At 61.0% G+C, this 19,515-nt stretch overlaps 6 protein-coding genes across 6 annotated transcripts; 3 read left to right on the forward strand and 3 right to left on the reverse strand.

The window, feature by feature from the left end:
• Window positions 1–2,205: 2,205 nt before the first annotated feature.
• Window positions 2,206–4,064, forward strand: D7B24_008431 (uncharacterized protein; the record flags this gene model as incomplete). The annotated part of the gene is made up of 2 exons (XM_028642518.1): window positions 2,206–2,355; window positions 2,433–4,064. 2 exons carry the CDS (start codon window positions 2,206–2,208, stop codon window positions 4,062–4,064), a joined length of 1,782 nt encoding a protein of 593 aa, XP_028493725.1.
• Window positions 4,065–5,112: 1,048 nt separating this feature from the next.
• D7B24_008432 (uncharacterized protein) lies at window positions 5,113–7,155 on the forward strand (the record flags this gene model as incomplete). Its single annotated transcript, XM_028642519.1, has 5 exons — window positions 5,113–5,175; window positions 5,236–5,503; window positions 5,601–5,822; window positions 6,025–6,274; window positions 6,363–7,155. The coding sequence occupies 5 exons, from the start codon at window positions 5,113–5,115 to the stop codon at window positions 7,153–7,155; spliced, it is 1,596 nt and encodes a 531-aa protein (XP_028493726.1).
• Window positions 7,156–7,397: 242 nt separating this feature from the next.
• D7B24_008433 (uncharacterized protein) lies at window positions 7,398–9,392 on the reverse strand (the record flags this gene model as incomplete). Its single annotated transcript, XM_028642520.1, has 1 exon — window positions 7,398–9,392. The coding sequence occupies one exon, from the start codon at window positions 9,390–9,392 to the stop codon at window positions 7,398–7,400; it is 1,995 nt and encodes a 664-aa protein (XP_028493727.1).
• Window positions 9,393–11,016: 1,624 nt separating this feature from the next.
• Window positions 11,017–11,646, forward strand: D7B24_008434 (uncharacterized protein; the record flags this gene model as incomplete). The annotated part of the gene is made up of 2 exons (XM_028642521.1): window positions 11,017–11,064; window positions 11,128–11,646. The coding sequence occupies 2 exons, from the start codon at window positions 11,017–11,019 to the stop codon at window positions 11,644–11,646; spliced, it is 567 nt and encodes a 188-aa protein (XP_028493728.1).
• A 189-nt stretch (window positions 11,647–11,835) lies between these two features.
• D7B24_008435 (uncharacterized protein) lies at window positions 11,836–12,874 on the reverse strand (the record flags this gene model as incomplete). Its single annotated transcript, XM_028642522.1, has 2 exons — window positions 11,836–12,243; window positions 12,368–12,874. 2 exons carry the CDS (start codon window positions 12,872–12,874, stop codon window positions 11,836–11,838), a joined length of 915 nt encoding a protein of 304 aa, XP_028493729.1.
• Window positions 12,875–13,651: 777 nt separating this feature from the next.
• On the reverse strand, window positions 13,652–16,788 carry D7B24_008436 (uncharacterized protein; the record flags this gene model as incomplete). The annotated part of the gene is made up of 3 exons (XM_028642523.1): window positions 13,652–15,985; window positions 16,089–16,113; window positions 16,568–16,788. 3 exons carry the CDS (start codon window positions 16,786–16,788, stop codon window positions 13,652–13,654), a joined length of 2,580 nt encoding a protein of 859 aa, XP_028493730.1.
• Between the last annotated feature and the right edge of the window lie 2,727 nt (window positions 16,789–19,515).

Consider the following 19,515-nt stretch of genomic DNA (forward strand, 5'->3'; position numbering starts at 1 on the left):
TTGGCCCGTTGGCCTCCGCGGAACGAGGCCGCCCTCTGTCTGCCGCGCGATGCAGTCCTGTCTGCCGCGCGATGCAGTCCTGTCTGCCGACGAGATGCAGTCGCCTCATCTCAACGACATGGCGGAACCCGGCTCGCTGGGCTGGCCTTCGAGACAACAGGACAGTGCGGGCATCGGGATTGGGCGCGCGCAGGGATCGGCCATGTTCTGTATTTTCTTTCGGAAGCGAGACGCTCGTCAAAGGGGTCCCGTGGCGAGGACGCATGTGGCTTGCATCGGGGGGGCGGTGACACGTTGGCGGCGTTGGGAGGGACGATGATGGCTTCGTGCGACCTACTCTACCGAGCGGTGCGAGCGGTACTACCGAGCGGTACTCTATCGAGCAAGGGATGGGGGAGAGGCGGTCAAGGGGCGATAATGTGGCGCGCAAACACGTGCTCTGGTCAGGACGCGATGCAATCACCTTAGGTAGCTAGGTACCGTACCTAGGTAAGGTAGGTAGGTACCGTAGGTAAGGTAGGTAGGGTAGGAGGTACCTGCAAAAGGCTCTACAAGCCAAGATTCACAGCCACGGTACCGTACTAGCACCTGGCACTGAATGAAATGCTGCTCGCTACGAACAGCCGCTGATTGGGCCCCTCGACGCAGCATCGAGAACGCTGAAGCCACGGCTGCCGGCGCGCCATTCGCCCATGCGCCCATTCGCCAGGGCGGTGATCAGCTAATCTGCCCGTGCTCCAGTGGCTTCCCCAGCGGCTTCCATGCGCTGGAGAGCGGTAGGGTAGCGGTCCCGGCACTGCTGTCCCACGCCCCGCTGCCCTACCTGGGCTTGGGGGGGCACTTTGTCAGTCGCCCGCCGTCTCGCCAGACCACGACGGCGATCTAACCGTGATGAGGCTCGCCCGTTGCTAGGTCAAGCGAGACGACGGAATTGCCTCCATGCTGGACGGTCTTGCATCTTACTCGCTTGCCCTCTCCCTCCCGTCGCCCGCCAGCCAGCCAGTATAGCCAGTTGACAGTGGACATGTCCCACCGCATCCAGAGATCGATGACGATGCCATGAACGGATGCACCGGAGGGCAAGGGATGGAATGAATGAATGGTGGGACCTTCACGCAGCCAAACGCCCTGCGCCTTCGAGCCACTCGTCTTTTATTCCCCGAAGTCCGAACCTCCATCGACGGCGCCCTCCTCTCTCGGCCAGCGACCCGCCCCGGCCTCAATTCCGCCATGCCCAAACCAAAGACGCACATCGCAGGGCAGCCCACTCTGCCCGACCGCCTGGTTCGGCCTGTGACCATTTGCCAGTTCGTCCTGATCTGGCCCGGTTAGCTCTCCTCAGTAAGCGAGAGACGTGGGCCACCCCCCCCCTCCCCCTCTACCACCCTTCTTCGAGAAGGAAATCCTGCCTGCAAGCCAACGAGAAGGAGAGAAGAGCAGACAGGGGGGGGGATGCAGGTCCGTATGCTCTCGTGCATGCAGCATGTGCGAGTGCGAGCGACCATGCCCGTGTCGTGTCAGGGCCTCATCACGACTATGCATCATCACTGCCATCGTCGAGTCGACGGTACCGTCACACAGGCAGGGTCCGCCTCTATGAGTGCAGCCATATCCCTCTATTACCCCCGCCCCTCCTCTCCTCTCCTCTCCTCTGCTCTCCTCTCCTTTCCTGCCACCCTATTGTTTAGGCATGACCATTTCGTCTTCTACCGTGCGTGCATCGTGAGGTGACCAAGGCAGAGACCAGGACGCGGCAGGCGCCATCACGCACAAGACACTCGTGCGACTCCCTCTTTCCACATGTAGCACTTTCTATCGAGAGGGTCAACTTCTTTACTTCTGCACACCTTCAAGGCAGGCAAGTACCCCCATCTTGGCCGAAGAAGGTGCCTTACCTCGACTGCCTTTTTCCCAAGACGCACTCATGTCGACTTCATCACTCTCTCTCTCTCTCTCTCTCTTCCCATCCTCCACCCTACCCTGCTGCTACCTTCATCCAAAAGGGACCACGCCAGCCGCATCACGCCTTGCCCCAAACCATCCACAGCCAAGACCACGCTACGCCCTGAGACACCTAACCGCCTTGAGACCTGCCAGCCGGTCCCTATCTAAGGACCGCAGCCGCTCTCCCAACTCGCCAATCTGAACCCTCGACCCGTCACCCGCCAGCTCTGCCAGCTTCGAAGGCGCATCCATCGTCGTCCCATGGGCTCTGCCGCGAGGCTCGCAGAGGCGGCCGCCTTGCCGGGCACGCCACCCGCCCTGCGCACCCCGCACGATGCCGAGGCCGACCGGAAAGAGTTTGCTCAGAACATCGCCAAACAGACCTACAAGGAATGGCCCAACGAGGCCGGTGTACGTTGGATCCCCCCCCTCCTCTTTTCCCGCCCGACGCCTGGCCATCGTGCCCCCGTCCGTTCTGACAGCCCCAGTTTGATGGCCTCACCGAGGAACGAGGGCCCCTCGAACTGACCGTCCGCGGCCACATCCCCGACTGGGCCGCCGGCTCGCTGTACCGGACCGGCCCCGGCGCCTGCAAGGTCGAGAACAGCCCCAAAGGCACCCACTACGTCACGCACTGGTTCGACGGCTTCGCGCACACGCACCTCTTCCAGATCGTCCCCGCAGACGAAGCCGCCGGCACGCCCCTGCGCGTCGTCTACTCGTCGAGGCGCCAGGCCGAGACGCTCGTCAGCGAGATCAGGGCTCAGGGCATGCGCAACGCCTACTCGTTCGGTCAGCGCCGGGACCCCTGCATTGGTCTGTTCGGCAAGGTCATGAGCATGTTCCAGAAGCAGCCGCAGGGCAGCAACGTGTCCGTCGCCGTCAACACGAACGTGCCCGGCCTGTCGCCGCCCAGAGGCCCGCCCAAGGGCGACGAGGCGGCCCCGTCGGGCGGCGGCCATCGCAACGGCGTCCGCAACGTGTGGATCTCCACCGACGCCAGCATGCTGGTCGAGGCCGATCCCGACACCCTCGAGCCCGTCGGCGTCGCCCGGCAGGCCAAGCTGCATCCGGACCTCAAAGGCCCCAGCTCGTGCGCCCACGCGCAGCGGGACCCCGAGACGGGCGACCTCTTCAACTACAACCTCGACTTTGGCAGGACGGCCACGTATCGCGTGTTCCGTGTCAGCGCCGCCACGGGCAAGACGGACATACTGGCCACCATCAGCGACGCCGGCGCCAAGCCCGGCTACATGCACAGTTTCTTCCTGACGCCGAGCTACGTCGTCCTCTGCATCCCCGTCGCGCACTTTGGGCTGGCCGGGCTCAAGGTGCCGTGGAACCGGAACCTCCTCGACTCGATCGAGGCGTTTGACGCGACGCAGCGGTGCAAGTGGCTCGTCGTCGACCGCCGGGGGAAGAGGGGGCTCGTCGCCAGCTTTGACACGCCCGCCGCCTTTTTTTTCCACTCGGTCAATTCCTTTGAGGAGACGTCACCGGATGGGTCCGGCGTGGACCTCTTCTGCGATGTCGTCGAGTACCCGAATCAAGACGTCATCCGGAGCTTCAACTACGACGTGCTGCTCGACAGGAACGACGCCGCCAAGAGGTTCTGGGGCGAAGAGAACAGGCTGCAGACGCTCCACCCGCGGCTCGCCCGGTACCGCCTCGGCGTGCCGCTCACGTCGGGCAGGAAGCGGGGCCAGTGGGAACTCGTGTCTTCGATTCCCGGACCGCACGCCGGCGAGCTGCCTGTCATCAACCCGGCGTACCACACGAAGCGGCACCGCTACGTGTACTCGCTGGCGAACCGGGGGCGAAGCACGCTGCTCGACACGGTCGTCAAGACGGACACGGAGACGAGGGGCGCGCTGCTCTGGGGGTGTCCGCGGGGGCACACACCAGGCGAGACCATCTTTGTGCCGCGGCCCGTGGCGGCGGGGCAGGTGGCGGACGAGGACGACGGCGTGCTGTTGAGCGTCGTGCTCGATGGCAGCGCGCAGAGGAGCTACCTGCTGTGCCTCAACGCGAGGGACCTGACGGAACTGGGCCGGGCGGAATGTCCGTTTGCCATCGGGCTTGGGTTCCACGGCGTGCATGCGCCGACGGGCTACCTGTGAGTTGGGGGCGTCGTGTCTGGCGGGCGCGCATGTCGGGTTGTTGCATCTTGAAGGCGTCAGCATTGCACCGGGGGGCGGCGGGGGGCGGAAGGCGTCAGCATTCCATGGGGGCGAACACGGCGTTGGGCGGGCATGGGTTTGTGTATTTGGGTAGAGGGCTTTCGGGCCAGCAGCAACGGCTGCGTCGTCATGATACCTTGTGTTTCTTCTTGTCTGCCCATGCCTTTCCTTTGGGCACACGTTCATCATGATGGCAAGGCAAGTGAAAGCCCATGAGTTGGGTCGAGGCCGTTGGCAGCCTGTTCATGAGTCGTAGAGATCCAATCAGACGGTCGGGTAACTAGATCCGAACCCACCTGCCGCGTCGTGAAGTGACCCCGCCCCGCAGTGACCAGTGATCGCCGTGGGGACGCGAAGGAGTGCAGGAAGTACCGAAGAGAAGGAAGGCTCCACCCCCATGACAGTTGCCTGCCTTGCCTGCCTACCTCAGGTACTGAACCCATCAGACTTGACTTGACGACAAGGACAGACAGCTTCAGCTTCGAGTCATATTGGTGAACATTTGGTTGGGATTCCTTCGCCTTACGCCCACCTGGTCTCGTGGCACTCTGCAAAATTCCAGCATCAAACGCTACGCTGCGTGTCTCGACCAAACTCTCATACACACCATCAGGCTTCAGCATCAGCTCGAGCCTGTATTTGCATCGCCCTGAGCCTGATGATGGCCACTCCACTGGCCTTCCCCTCCCAATGGCTGGCTGCCTGCCTGTTGCCGTTCGGGAAGACCAGATCCCACCCTAACGATCGTCCCAGCACAACATCAAACCCCTGACGCGGGCGCCCTGGCGCTGGGTAAACGTATCCCTAGCGCGAGACGTCACAGGGACCTTTCAAGAGTGGGGATGGCTTCACCAATGGCCGACGTCCTGATGCCTCTGACGGGCAGTATATGAGGTTCAGCCTTGCTGGCGCGGGAGGACATCTCAGCATCGACTGTACAGAGACGATCACCGCGGTTCGACCAAGAAGAACCATCAGCGAAAGAAAAATGGGTGCGGTTCAGCTCCTGTACGACTACTCCGGCCTGGCCGGCCTGGCCCTCGTCGCGTTGGTAAGTCGTCTGCTCCGAACGTCCACGTGGCACGGCGGCCAAGCTGACGGCCCCGGACAGCTCACCATCTACACCCTCTGGAGCGGCGTGTACAACTACTACTTCCACCCGCTGGCCAGGTACCCGGGCCCCTTCCTCGCCAAGATCTCGCCCGTCTACAGCATCTACGGCCTCTTCCGCGGCCGGTGGCCCTTTGACGTGCACCAGCTGCACCTCCGGTACGGCCCCATCGTGCGCACCATGCCGTCGGAGCTCGCCTTCACGGACCCGACGGCGTGGAAGGACATTTACGGCCACAGACAGGGCCATCCGCAGTTTCACAAGGACCGTACGTATCTGCCTCTGCCCCTGCCTCTGCCCCTGCCTCTGCCCCTGCCTCTCGCCCCTGCCTCTCTTCTCGAGCCCGACAGGCTGAACACGCGCAGCCATCCACGTCGGCTCCGTCCAGGACCTTCCCGGCGCCACGACCCTGACCATGGCCGACGACGCCAACCACGCCCGCCAGCGCCGCACGCTGTCCCACGCCTTTAGCCAGAAGGCGCTGCTCGAGCAGGAGAGCATCATCCGCGGCTACGTCGACCTCTTCGTGCAGAAGCTGACGCCGTTGGCAAGGTCGGGCGCCGCCGTCAACATGTGCGACTGGTTCAGTACGTATTCCTTGCCAGGCTCGGGCTTTTCTGCCAGGCTTTTGCCAGGCTTCCTTGCCAGGCTTTTCCCAGGCTTTTCCCAGGCTTTTCCCAGGCTTTTCCCAGGCTTTTCCCAGGCCTTTTCCAGGCCTCCTTGCCAGGTTCCTGAGAGGCGGGCCCTAGTACCATCGGCTCGACGTGCAACCAAAGCTGACCGGCGCAGACTTTACGACGTTTGATATCATCGGCGACATGGCCTTTGGCGAACCGTTCGGCTGCCTCAAGGACGGCGTGTTTCACTCCTGGGTCTCCCTCATCACCGACACGATCAAGGCGGGCGCCTACGAGCAGGCGACGCGGCGCATGTTCCGCACGGGCAGTTTCTGGCAGCGGACGCTCGTCAAGCTCATCCCGAGCGACCTGCGCGAGAAGCGCGTCAGGCACTTGCAACTGAGCCAGGAAAAGTGCCTCCAGTGAGTGCCCCTCCTGCCAGTCGCCGTCGCATAGCCCCGTGACAAACGAAGTAGGAAGAAAAGAACAATCAGAAAGCTGACGACGTAGACGCATCGACGAGGGCCTCCGCCGCGAGCACCGCGACTTCCTCTACTACATCCTGCGGCAGAACGAAAAGGGCGCCGTCTCGCAGAACGAGATTATCCTCAACTCGGCCCTCTTCATCGTCGCCGGCTCCGAGACGACGGCGTCTCTCCTCTCGGGCCTGCTCATGCACCTGCTGCGCACGCCCGCCGCCCACGCCCGCCTGACGCGCGAGGTCCGCGACGCCTTCCCCGGCCCCGGCGGCGCCGCCGACATGCAGTTCCTCGCCCTCCAGGACCTGCCCTACATGAACGCCTGCATCGACGAGGCCCTGCGCATCTTTCCGCCCGTGCCGACGGGCCTGACGCGCACCGTGCCCCGCGGCGGCGACACGGTCGCCGGCGAGTTCCTGCCCGGCGGCACCACCGTCTCCGTCTACAGCTGGGCCGCCACCCACTCGCCCCGCAACTGGGCGCGGCCCGACGACTTTCTGCCCGAGCGGTGGCTCGACGGCGACGGCGACGGCGACGGGCACAGCGGGGCCGCCGACGGGCCGTCCCCCTTTGCGCGCGACGCCCGGGACGCGAGCCAGGCCTTCTCGCTCGGCCCGCGCGGCTGCATCGGCAAGCACCTGAGCTACCTCGAGCTGCGCCTCATCCTGGCCAACCTGCTGTGGCACTTTGACGTCGAGCGCGTGCCGACGGCCCCCGGCGAGGTCGACCTCTGGGATGTCGGGGGCGACTTGCGCCACGTCAAGGCGTTCAACACGTGGAACAAGCCGCCGCTCATGTGCAGGCTCAGACCTGTCGCGCGGTAGACCGGCGTGCGGCGAAACCGGGAAAAAAGGGGGTCAGGGGTCAGGGTCAGGGTTCAGGGTGGCAGAGTGGTAGCGCTGATGAGGCCATGCACAGGTGCTGCTTCGATCGAAAGTGCATTACCTACATACTCGGCAGAGGAGAATATACATGGCGAACATGACAAGGCAATCAATCGATGACGCAGAAAAAATCGAGTTCAAGGCTAAACAAGGTGGTATCATCGCTAAATCTAAACACGTTTTCACCTCTCCATGCGCTCGTCGTGAATCAAGTCGACGTTGAACCGCTCGTCCCCCTTCCACACCTTGCCGCCGTCGTTGCAAGCCGCAACCGCCGCCCTCGCGTCCGTCATCAGCCCGCCAGGCCCGCTCGCAAACACGACCGTCCTCGCGGCCACAGTCGCCTGAACAAACTCACGCACGAGCAACGCCAGGTCCGGGTGTCCGATGCCACCAGAGCGGACACTGGCCGCCGCGCCACGAGCACGCATCTTCTGCACGGCCACAGCACCAGCAACGCGCTTCTCTTCGTCGGCTTCGGCTTCGGACGAGCGATCGGCATCAGACGAGCTTGAGGCGGCGTCGCGCGTGGCAAAGATGCGCACCGTCACATCGAGGGCCTCAAGTGCGGCGAGTTCAGGCTTGACCCAGTCGACATCCTTGGCGTGGCGGACGACCCAGATGAGCTCGAGCTTGCGAGGCGAAGCAGGACTGGCGGTCAGGCTCAGGAGGGCGGGCAGAACGTAGGTGATGCCGGTGCCGCCGGCGACGCACAGAATGTTGGCTTCGGGGGTGATGTTGCGCATGATCGGGTCACCGTAGGGGCCGGTAAGCACAACAGGCGTCGTTGGGGCCGAGGCAGCCGTCATCACACCGTTCTTGTCTTCTGACGTTGTCGCAGGTGCAGTAGCAGCAGCAGCAGCCGCCAGCTTCTTCGCGGCGATCTGTGCGATCTTCTTGGTTTCGCCGCCCTTGGCGCGGAAAACGTACGAGTGTTTGGTGCGCCCGTTGACAGTGACGGCTGCGTTCAGCGGGGTGAACGGGTGAGACTGGAAGATGCTGCTCTCGGTGAAGCAGAGGTAGAAGTGCTGGCCGACAGCCCAGGCATCGTGAGAGTGTTCAAAATCGAGACGTACGACGTCGCCGTCCTTCTCGTCAGGGAAGGTGGTAATGGCGGCGTGAGCGGCAACGAAACCACGCTTGGTGCCGTCTACAAAGTTGTAGTGCAGCAGGAACGTCCTGGCGGCACGGGCGAAGCGGTCGATGAACCACAGCAGGATACCGGGGATAATGAAGCATTGGAGACCCTCCCAGTGGCCGATGCAGGCGCCCATGTAGACCAGGGCCAGAACGTAGTGAGACTTGCGGAAGAACTCGTAGCCGGTGAAGCGGATGACGGGAGGTAGCGTGAGGGCGTAGAGGATGAGAAGCAGGACCATGGCGACGACACCCCAAATCATGTAGAGTTGCACAATCCACTTCTTCGCAACCTGGGGCTGGGGCTGGTAGAGCTTGACCTCGATGATTGTCCAGCCAATGGTGTGGACAATGGACTGGACCATGATGATGTAGCCGAGCCAGCGGTGCATAAAGTTGAAGTTCTGGTAGGGAATGCCGGTCAAGACGGACAGCAGCGACTCGCGGTTCGACAGGAGAACGGACAGCGGCGTCAGGGCGTAGGCGATGACACCGACACGGTCAGAGAAGGGTCCCAGACTGCTGCGGGTGTTGTAGACGCCCTCCATATTCTTGACGGGGGTGATCCAGATGCCGTAGACGATGCCGGCGAAGGAGAAGATGGTAAGATAGCCGGTGAGGATGGCAAGCACGAGAACTTGCAGGCGCGTGGTGCGGCCAAAGATGGAGCGGATGGAGTCGGGCAGGAGATAGCGGTTGGTGTAAGACCAAAGAGTATGGCGAATCCTCGTCGTCGTGTCCACCGTCCGCTTCTCGCCCTCAACCAGCGCCTGAGGGTTCCGGTGGGACTGGGGAGGCATCGTCCGCCTGACAATGGCCCAGATCAGGAGAATGCCTCCGATAGTGGCCCAGATGACGCCGGTGTAGATCATGCCAACATCGTGGGCGTTGTAAACGACGTCGAGGTATCTACAGGACCCAGGATCGTTGACGCAGGGTACCACACGGTCAGCGTAGCCCCAGTGATGGATGACAGACTCGGCGGCATCGTGATCCTGGATATGCTGGCGCGGTGCCAGGAGGCTCTTAGTGGCCTCCATTGTGTAGAATTGTGAACGCGTCTCTACTATGTGCGCCGGTAGTAAATGAGAGACACCTTGCCAAGGGGCGTTTATGAGTCTGTCTTGGGCCGATGCTGTGTCTCGGGAGAGATCTCGACACAATCGCAAGACAGCAGGAAAAATCGAGAAGGCGTATCAAGGCCTCGTGGCGATCGTCGGAGGGAGATGGGAGCACCTTAAGAAAGACATCCTCGAGCAACATTCCGAGTGGTGTTTCGTGTCTGCTTTATCAGGTTGGTGGGGTGTCTGGCCCCTCGTCTCGACAATGGGAGCTTGGGTAGCCAAGGCGGCGGGCGGCGATCCACAGTGAGCAGGTTTATTAGTCTGGAACTCGGCGATGCGACGTGGTGGGTGTAGCGCGTTTATTCCCCGGGCTGGCCAAGGGTCCAATGCCCGCCCCTCTGACGGGGGTGGTCGAATTGGATTTGCATGCTGCAGTTTTGACTCGAGCAGATGACAGGACGTCCATCTGATCGATATTGGTGCCCAGGCCGACAAGCTGCCATGACGCTCTTCGCTGCTCTCTCTGCCGGCTTGGTCAATAAACGTATTGCCCGATACAGAAGACGAGCCAACGGAGGCATACCTCCTCGCCATATGGGCACGGCAGTGGAGAGGCGTGCCATGTGCAGGAGTAAATCTTGGAGAGCCCGCATGAGGCAACTCGGAAGAGGCGTCGTCTGGGCGTCAGCAGGCGTCAGCGGGGATTCTCTCGATCGTCTTCTTGGTGGTTTTCCTGGTCCATATTGCTTCGAGGCAGTCGCCGCCAGCTGTGACCGCCCGGGCGACTGAGCACGATTGAGCAAGTTAGTGGGGCCGCTATGGCGCCACACCTTGCATCTGGAAACAGCGACTGACCGAACCACGGTGCTTCTTCGACCCGGGGGGCGCTGCGTGCGGATCCGATCCACCGGGGCCGTTCATCGGAGCGAGCAAGTTTTGACCAACCAGCAGCGGACCGTAGCTGCTTAGCCCCGTCCTTCTCCCATTTCCCAGTACCAAAGCACACCAGATCTCCCGCGCGACCAGCGCGTCCCAAGACGGCCCAGGGATTTGATCTTTGTCCCAGGGTCTCAAAGTCGCCACGACTCCAATAAGCTCAAACATCGTGCCCCCCCCCCTCCCCTCTTGCCCCTGCTAAACTTGCGCAACGCCATGAACCCAGGCCCTCTTGGAAAACCTGCGCGCCCAATGCTGCGCCTTCAATGCCTGTACACCATCCGGGTTAGAGCTCTCCCTCTACCCCACCGTTGCCCGACCAAGGGAAGGTGACCAAGGGAAGGTGGAAAGGAGGGGCGCAAGAGCAAACATTGGCGGGCAGTGGGTAACCTCCGCAGCCCCTGCCACATCTTATCTACCCCGACACGCCATCAATGTTGGGCAGGCTCGGCTCTGAGAGCAGCTGCTTCGTGACTCTCGCAATTGGCAATTCACAACCTGACTTCTTCCTGACTTCTTCCTGACTTCTTCCTGACTTCTTCCTGTCCTCTTCAAGTTGCAAGCTGCAGCACTGCTTTTGACGGCTTCCTTTCGACTGGTCATCATCACCTCATCTTCATCCCCGATCCTCACGCAGCGTAGAGCATTTTCACACTCCGCCGCCATGTCGCACAGCAGCGGCCACGGCGCAACCGCCGACTGCAAAGTCTCCGTATGTCCAGCTGCCCCTCGTCTTGCATGGCCATCGCTCGCTCGCTGACCACCAAACCACTAGATGCTTTGGAATTGGTACACCATTGACTCTTGCTTCCTCGCCGAGTCCTGGCACGTCGGCAGCAACGGCGCCTTCGCTGCCAGCTGTATTGGCGTCGCCCTCCTCACCGTGACCCTCGAGTTCGTCCGCCGCCTCGGCAAGGAGTACGATGCCCTGCTTCTGCGTCAGTTCCACGCGCGCGCGGCCCAGATGGCGGTCGCCGCCGCCGTTGAGCCCTCGTGCTGCGACGACACCGGCGCCGTCGCCCCTGTCGCTGTCGCCCGACCCAGCGCGCCGCTCATCTTCCGCGCCTCGCCTGTCGAACAGCTCATCCGTGCCGTGCTACACACGACCTTCTTCGGTCTGGCCTACATTATCATGTTGCTCGCCATGTACTACAATGGCTACATCATCATCTCCATTCTGCTCGGTGCCGGCCTCGGCAAGTTCCTTTGCGACTGGCTCGTCTACAAGGTGGAAACTGGGGCCGCCACACAACAAGCGAAGGGCGTCGAGGAGCCCACTGGATGCTGCGGATGAGCAGCGCGAATGTTCCATTGGCGACACGCAGAGGAGGGAAAAAAGAATCATCTGTCATTTAGCGAGCATCCATCTTTCGAATTGAATACCCACGTTCCGACCGAGACGCGATCCATTGCAAGGTTTCATCATGCAGTCTATTCGCCTGCTGAGCGAGATGTAGGTGATTGAGCATGCCCGGCTTCGATATCACGTCTTAACCTTGTCCTCTTCGGTCTTGTATTCATTCCCATCGCAATACTGAACCCACCCATTCAGATCCAACCCTTTCATGACGGTGCTGAACCGGCCCGCGCCCTTCGCCTTGCAGGCCCGTCGCCGCGCATCCTTGTCTTGCACCCCGTTTTTCGTCATGTCCGGGTACTCGATGTGAAACACGGGCTTGCCGGCGTCCGTGACGGCCTTGTACAGGTCACACTCGCCGTACGCGGCGCACTCCTCGTTGACGGAAAAGTCAATGACGGGGAGCACATTTTTGAGGATGCTGCCGCCATTCTTGAGCCCCATGGCCAGTCCGTGCCTACGTGCTTCGAACGCGAGAAAGGTGATGTAGTCAATCGAGTCGGCTGCCGTCAGGCCGAGCCCGTTACGGTTTGTCTAAACAGGTCAATAAGTTCATGTTCTCCTCTGCCACGCAAAGTTCGGATCCCAAGACAGCCGATGACGAGGGCTGGACGCAGCAAGCCGGAAACAAGCAAGCACATGGGGAGAAGGCACATACAAACCCATCCACATTATCCGGGTCAACCCCATCACACCCCTTCTCCCTCGCCAGCTCGATCCGCCGCCTCATGACTCCCCTGACCGTCTCGCTGTTCGTGTCGAGCCAGTACTCGCCCGGCCACCCCTCGAGCTCGCGCCCGAGATCGCCCCCCGCGCCCGTATCGAAGTCCCCCGAATCGGGTCTGCCGTCCTCGTACGACCCGGCGCTAAAGTAGCAGACGACCCTCTTGCCGAGCGCCCGCAGCGCCGCGAACGTGGACGCCGGGTTCTCGAACAGGTCGACGTCGTAGACCTCGACGTCGGGCGTCACGGCCGGGGCCTGGAGGTCGATGGCCAGGGGCGCGTCGAGGAGGATCTGCCACGTCGTCCCGGCCGCGGGCTGCCAGGGCGCCTCGTCGACGGGGTGCTGCCTGTGGCGCGCGACGCAGGCGTTGAAGGTTGCGAGGGCGGCGGCGCTCGCGGCCGGGGAGGAGGGCGCGAAGGAGAAGGCGCTGCAGAGGTCCATGGGTGTGGTACGCCGCGCTGGACGAATAGACCTGTCAGGTATTCGAGGGGGGCCGGGTGGTGGCGTCGCGTGCGTTCAACTGCGAGCTACGATGAATGAGCGGCGACGAGGACATGGGGTCGCCGTGTATGGGATGTTCGTATTTTCGCATTATAAAGACCTTCCCCTTTATTGATCTATGTAATTGCGTTTTGTACGCAACGTCCCAGTTCCTCTATCTAGACTAGCAATAGCCTCATCAGCCGCAGCCCCCCCCCCCGCGTGGCCTTGAAGATTCGCCTTACCCACGGCCCAGCCGTCAGCCATGGCCAGTCGGGCTTCTCCAGATGTCAGGTCTGGAACACAAGCGACAGAGACCGACGACGGAACCGCCTCCAAGCCAGAACGTTATTTTCTTTCAACACATGACGCTAGCGAGTAGAGAGCAGAACAGGCGCTCGTTCTGGACACTGCATTTCGACCATGAAGTGAACACTGAACCATCGTACATGTATTATCCTCATCCCCGCCAGCGCATTATCATTTGACATCAGTAACAACAAGTAGGTATCATATGGCCTCTCCGAGCCTTTTTTGGCCAAAAGGCCTTTTGTGTTCCTTGCCCTCCCAGCTGAGCCCAGCACATCCATCCATTCATTCTCTCACCGCTGCGTTGCCGTCTGTGGCCATTCATCCAATGTACACAGCCCGCCCAAGCCTTCCCACCGTCGCGCCTCAAACTCCGGAATCAATCAAACAAGTGGTCGCAGAATCGCATGACCAAGATCAAATGACCAATCAAGACATGTACTTGCCACCCTCTTGCTTGAACAGCCAGTCACTGTTGGCATCGACCATAAAGTTCGTAATGTTGAACTCGTTGCTCGGCGGCTGCGGCTGCGGCGGTGGCGGTCCTTGAGGCGCCTCGCCGCTGCTGCCATCCATGCTTGGTGGTGCACCGTTGTTCTGGGGCATTCCTTGCACACCTGCAATCTGCTCGCCAAAAGGCAGCCTTGGGACGTTGAAGAAGTCAAAGACGTCTAGGTACTCGAGCTCGTTGGGCGCCGGCGTTCGTGCCGGCGTTACGCTCGGCATGCGGCTGTGCGTGATGACTCCATTGGGTCCCGGCTGCCGGGAGATCAAGAAGTCGAGGTCGAACGCGGTGCGCCGCATGTCCGAGAGGATCTTGACTGAGCTCGGGGTCACACCGTCTCCGGTGCGCTCGCTGTCGCGATGCTCATCAAGCACTCGCTGCAGCAGCTCGCAGTATCGCGCCGCGACAGGCCAGTAACGCCCCATCTCGCGCAGGCTGTCTACGAAGAACTGGATCTGCGGTGACAGCTTGTGTTCGACCGTCGAACCATGGACTAGGAGAAGACGGGCCGCTACCCACAGGGTGAAGGCGAATGGAGGCCCCAGCTTGGGGAGTAGGCCGTTGTTCACGACAAATTCGCCGAGCGCGGCGATGTTCTCGACGGCACCATGGCATCGTTGAGATGCGCTGTAGGAGGGCGTGAATATGGGAGATCGGGTTGTGGGGTACGCCGCCGACGAGTGCAGCCGGATGACGGCCGTATGGTAGGTGGCGTGCAACATGACCCATCCGCAGTTGAGTGTCTTGTTTCCGGGCTGGAACAGTTTGGCCATGTTCCCGTACTCCCCAGGTAAGCCAAACTTCCAAGACGTCAACATGTTGTCCAGCTCTTTGTAGCGCATCTGCCACTGCTCGACGTCGCTCAGCGCGCTGATGTCTACGGGCAGCTTGAGAAACTTGTGCACCTTGGAAAGGATGGCCAAAATCTCAATGTAGTAGGAGAAGGCACCAAGGTTCTCCGGCTTATTGACATCGTATTCCGGATTGGGCTCCTCCTGCTCCTGCAACCTGAACCATCGCGTCTCGACCTTTTGGTTCTTGATCCACAGGTCGTCGCGACAGGGGAGCGTCCTGTCGATCTCCTTGTCGTCGAGCGCAAACTCGAAAGCCGTGGCGATGGTCGCGTAGCGGTCAAGAAGGTAAATCATCCAGAACAAGCGTCGCCTCGACTCCTCTTCGATAAAGTCTTTGGGTTCCGGCAATATCATGGCTCTGAGCGTATAGATCGAGGTGAAGTTTGGAGAGACGGAGAACGAGGTGCTCTCGACTGCGAGTCCCAATTGAACGACGGAGCGCGTGATGAGAGCCATGATGTTCCAGCCAGGTGGCCCATTGCTGCTGCCCACCAGATCCAGGGCCAAAACGACCAGTGCCTGGAGCGACTTGACCGACGAGTGCTCCATGCCGTAGAGCAAGACGCGCTGTTTCGCAATGGAGTGATAGTGCTCTCTGCTCTCTTCGGTGAGCCTCGAGTCGGTCGAGTATCGCAGCGTTGTGGCCACGATAGCATGCAGAAGTATGCGATCCGTCTCCTCGACGGTCGTGGGCCCGAACAGCGAGTCGAGTGTCGTCTTTCTGTGGAGGATCGGGCACCACGTGTTGATGTGCTTGAAGTACAAGTCGACGAGCGCATAGAGCAAATCGTATGGCGGAAGATCTTGGTCCGGCGTAACGTTGCTCTGGCCGGCCTGGGTCATGGGCACGTCGGGAGAGTGAAGCTGGTTCGTCTGGTTCGGGTTATAGTAGGCCTGCGCAGCCGAGCTGGGCTGCTGCATGTTGGCGACCTGGTTCGGGGCGGGCATGGAGCCCATGGGCAGCTGAGGCTGGAATTCGTGCATCGAGGGAGTGGGCGGCGGCATGCCAAACTCCATGGGCTGCGAGGTGGAGGGGTAGGTAGAAGGTTTCTGTAAGAAGAGGGCAGTCTCAGCTTGCGGCGTACGAGTAGGTTCCGAGGGTCGGAATACGTTGTTCTCCCTAGGGGTGCCATGATCGCTAGGCAGGCTGGGGTTGCTGGCGCGCACGCTGGGGGTGGCATGGCTATGCGGCGCCCCGTGGTGATGCTGGTGCTGGCCCGAGGTCAGGGAGGCCTGGAGGATCTCGGCGTGCGCTCTGAGAACCTCCTCCAGCTTGTCGAGACGCTGCTCGAGCTCGCGCCCGTAGCCGGCACGCAAACCAGGCTTCTTTCTCTCCTTGTATTCGCAAATGGCACCATTGCGACTGCACCAGCCGCAGGAAGGTTGGCCACGGTCACATTTCACCTGTGGTACGTGTTAGAAGGGGGTCATCGTCTTGTTACGTGGTACTGAGAATGGGGTCGCGTGTCGATCAGGGTTCAAGGGGAGGGCGGGTACGGTAGCTCACCTTTCTCTGCTTGCAGAGCTCACATCTTGGGATCGGATTAGCTTCCTGACCTTGGTCGGAGGGGACATGTTCGGGCGAGGGTGTCATTGGGGAGGGTCATGAACGAAGATCAAGAGGGTCGAGAGGACTCGGGCGAGGGCGAGGCTGGGAGGTCGGAGGAGTGGGCAGACGCATTGGGGAGCGAGATGACGGGCGACGAGATGTGACGAAGATGACCAAGGAGAGGAGCATGTGGAGATGGGAGCAGAGGGGGAGGGAGAGCAGAGGCTGAGGCTGTGGGGAACAGGAGAGGCAAGGTAAAGTGAGGTGTAGTGAGATGATGGGGAGGGGGGCAGAAAGGGGAGGGAGGGGTGGTGGCAGCGGGAACGGGAGGTTGAGGACCGAACCGCCGCAGGGCAAAGGCAAGGCAAGGCCAGATGAGGCCGGGTGCGTGAAGCAGAGCTCGGGCAGAGGGAAACAGGGCAGCAGGCTGAACGTACGAGACGGAAATGGGCCTCTTGCGCTTTCCCAGGCGCAGAGGGTCCTGATCGTCCTGGTCGACATCGTTGTCATTGTCGTTGTCGTTCTCGTCGGCACTGTTGAAGCCATGGCCGTCTTCGGAGTCCTGATCGTGGCGGAGGAGCTGCTGGTGGTGATGGTGGGTAGTAGTAGCGCTCTGAGGCGACGGGTTGTGGCCGCCGTTGGAGGTCTGCATGCTCATGCTCTTCGGTGCGTCGGGCGGCTCTCGACGAGGCTGCGACGTCAAAGAGCGACACGTCGAGACGTCAAGCTCGGTGGGAAGGGACAACAGGGCCCGGCGCCGATGCGGGATCGGATGCGATGATCGGGGGGATCAGGGCGAGGAAGCGCAGACGCGAAACAGGTACCGAGCAACCAGCAGCACGGCAGCAGAGGTGAATCTCGGCGGGCGGCGCGAGGCAGGGCAAGGAGGATGCGTATGAGCGACCTGGGGCCTCGGGGTAATGTTGAGCAGAGGAGAAGAAATTAGGAGAGAGAGAAGAAACCTCGGGGCATTTGACTCGGAGGGGGGAGGGGAGGGGGGGGGGTGCCGGCGAAGGCGTTCGGGGGGGGGGACACTCGTACAGGGTTCCGAGGTCCCTCGTGCTGGTACTGTCTATCACTACTGCTGCTGTTGCTGCTGATCAAGGTGGAGAGGATGGGCAGTGGGTAATGGGGAAAGCAGTAAGATAGGTGAAGGTGATGTATGGATTGTGGCCAGCCCCAGACCCCGTTCGTTCTTTGTTTCTCGGCTTGGGCTTGTCCTTATTTTTTCTTCCTCTTTTTGATGGGGCAGATACAAACAAGACAGGTGAGCCGCCCCCCCTTGGCTTGGTGCCGGGATATCCTCTTCTGCGTTGGAGACCTGATTCAAGAAAAGGATCAGGGGACGAAGCGGAAAGGGGAAAGGGAGTTGATCACAGAGAATCGATCAGCCGAGCCGAATGAAGCGGGAGATTGAGGATGGAGGGGATTTGCGATGGATTGTGTGGGGAAATCCATGGTGGCACACCAACTGGCAGGCGAGACGGGCTTTGGGCTTTGTTGGAGGCAGGCGCGATGCGGAGAAGCACCAGGGAAGAAATTGCGGAGGGGGGCTTCTGGAACACTCTGTCCAATCAGAGATGCTGCTGACCCAGCAAGGCCCGTATTGTGTGCACTGTGTTTGCCAAGCACACACGGTGTAACTGCACCGCAGTTCTTTCCCCATTCCCATCAGCTGCCATTGGTCCTTCCCTTGCCCCGTCCAGCAGCAGCAGTAGTCCGGCAGGAGTGCTGGAGCCGGAGTCCTGCAGCACTGCAGTCACGTTGGGGCGCTGGCGCATCCGAGGGAAAAGAAGCAACACGACGAGAGACATAGGACCCATCCCGACGGCCTGGGTACACAAGCCCGCCAAGTCAGCGGCTACAAGACTAGGAAACTGTAAAGAAGGTGTGCTTGTGTATGTGTGTGTGTGTGTGTGTATGAGAGAGACACACACACAGAGAAAATGAGGAGACCAGACGACTCAAGTCTAGCGACACGCACCTCGTTGTCGGGGCTCGGCGATACCACTGCCGTTTGCATACATGGTCAACTTCCACCCCTCCCCCCCCCCCCCCCCCAAACGCATATATGTTCAGCTGGCTTGTTGTGCCCTGCTCGCAGCGATCGTCGCCATTGGAGATCCTTCGAATTGGTGGTGGACAAGGCGTGATAGGCTCGAGGGCCACCTGGATCCCAACAAGGTCGGACGATTTGCTTGAATCCTACCCGCCACCACCTTCTCCAAGGTACGGGTACCTCACTTGCTCACGTATGGTTCCCCTTTGTGGTTCATCGCTTCGGGGGCCTCGGGCGTCCAAGACATGGATGGCTTCCACGTGACAGCGACACGGGGCGGAGTTCTCGGTCGCCAATCCCCCTTTCCCGGCACTTGCATCAGCCTCCGCCCCGCCACCCACATTCGTCCCTTCATGCGGCAATGTTCATGTTTGACTCGCCTGGCGGGCACAACAGCGCCGCCGCACATGGCCGACCCTTGATCAGGCGCGGGCCAGGCCAGACTTGTGCATAGGGGCTTGTTATCTCTGAAATGTTTTTTTTTTCTGCTTGGCGTCAAGATGCGTTGCTCATAGGCAGACTGAAGAGTCCCGGTATTGCATCCGTGAATTCATCCGCAAGAGCAGTCTTTGGCCGATCATGCACGCAAGGTCAGGATAAATATCCCATCATGTAGTATCAGATTGATCAGTGTGGAGGGGCACACCCCTTAGGTAATCACTGGCAATCGAGCACATGACGATGTCTTGTCCAATCGACATGTCGAAAGTGACCCCCGCGTTTGCAGAAATGTCCGACGGGGAAACTCCAGTTGGCCTGGTCCTCGATCGCGCGCCCTCGAGCCCCTCCCCTCCCTTGTCTTGCGCCAGCAGAGCCAAGCATCCCTCATCGTCGCGCATACCGAACAGGAGAAACAACCTTTCCGACAAGGGTACCAGCGCCAGACGGACCCGACAGAGTGCGGCCGCTGAGTCTGCAGAACATCGGGTAGGGTTAGGAACATCAGATCATCAGAGACACACAGGTACTTTGTGCTAAGGTAGGTAGGTACGTACAACGTAAAATGCACACAGACATGGAATTCACAGACAACACAAGGGGGCACGCCAGCAGAATGCGATTGGCCCCTCGGATCGAGAACGGCAACACCACACACCGTGACGGCTGCCCTATTCGGCTTTTTTCAGATAGTCCAGACTTCTGTCACCTCACCTGCCTGCCAGCCTGCCTGCGTGCTCAGCTCGCGGGCTCCAGCTCCAGTGCGGGTGGCTCTGTCTTTCGCCCTCTGGCCCTCTCGCCCCCAGACCGGACCGGTTCCACTATGTCGGTGCATCTCTTCCCGATGCACGAAAAGCTTCCATCAATCTCTCGTGATTCCTCGATGGC

This window comes from Verticillium nonalfalfae (assembly GCF_003724135.2).
Source record: "Verticillium nonalfalfae strain VnAa140/NRRL 66861 chromosome Unknown scaffold_75, whole genome shotgun sequence".
Lineage (NCBI taxonomy): Eukaryota > Fungi > Ascomycota > Sordariomycetes > Glomerellales > Plectosphaerellaceae > Verticillium > Verticillium nonalfalfae.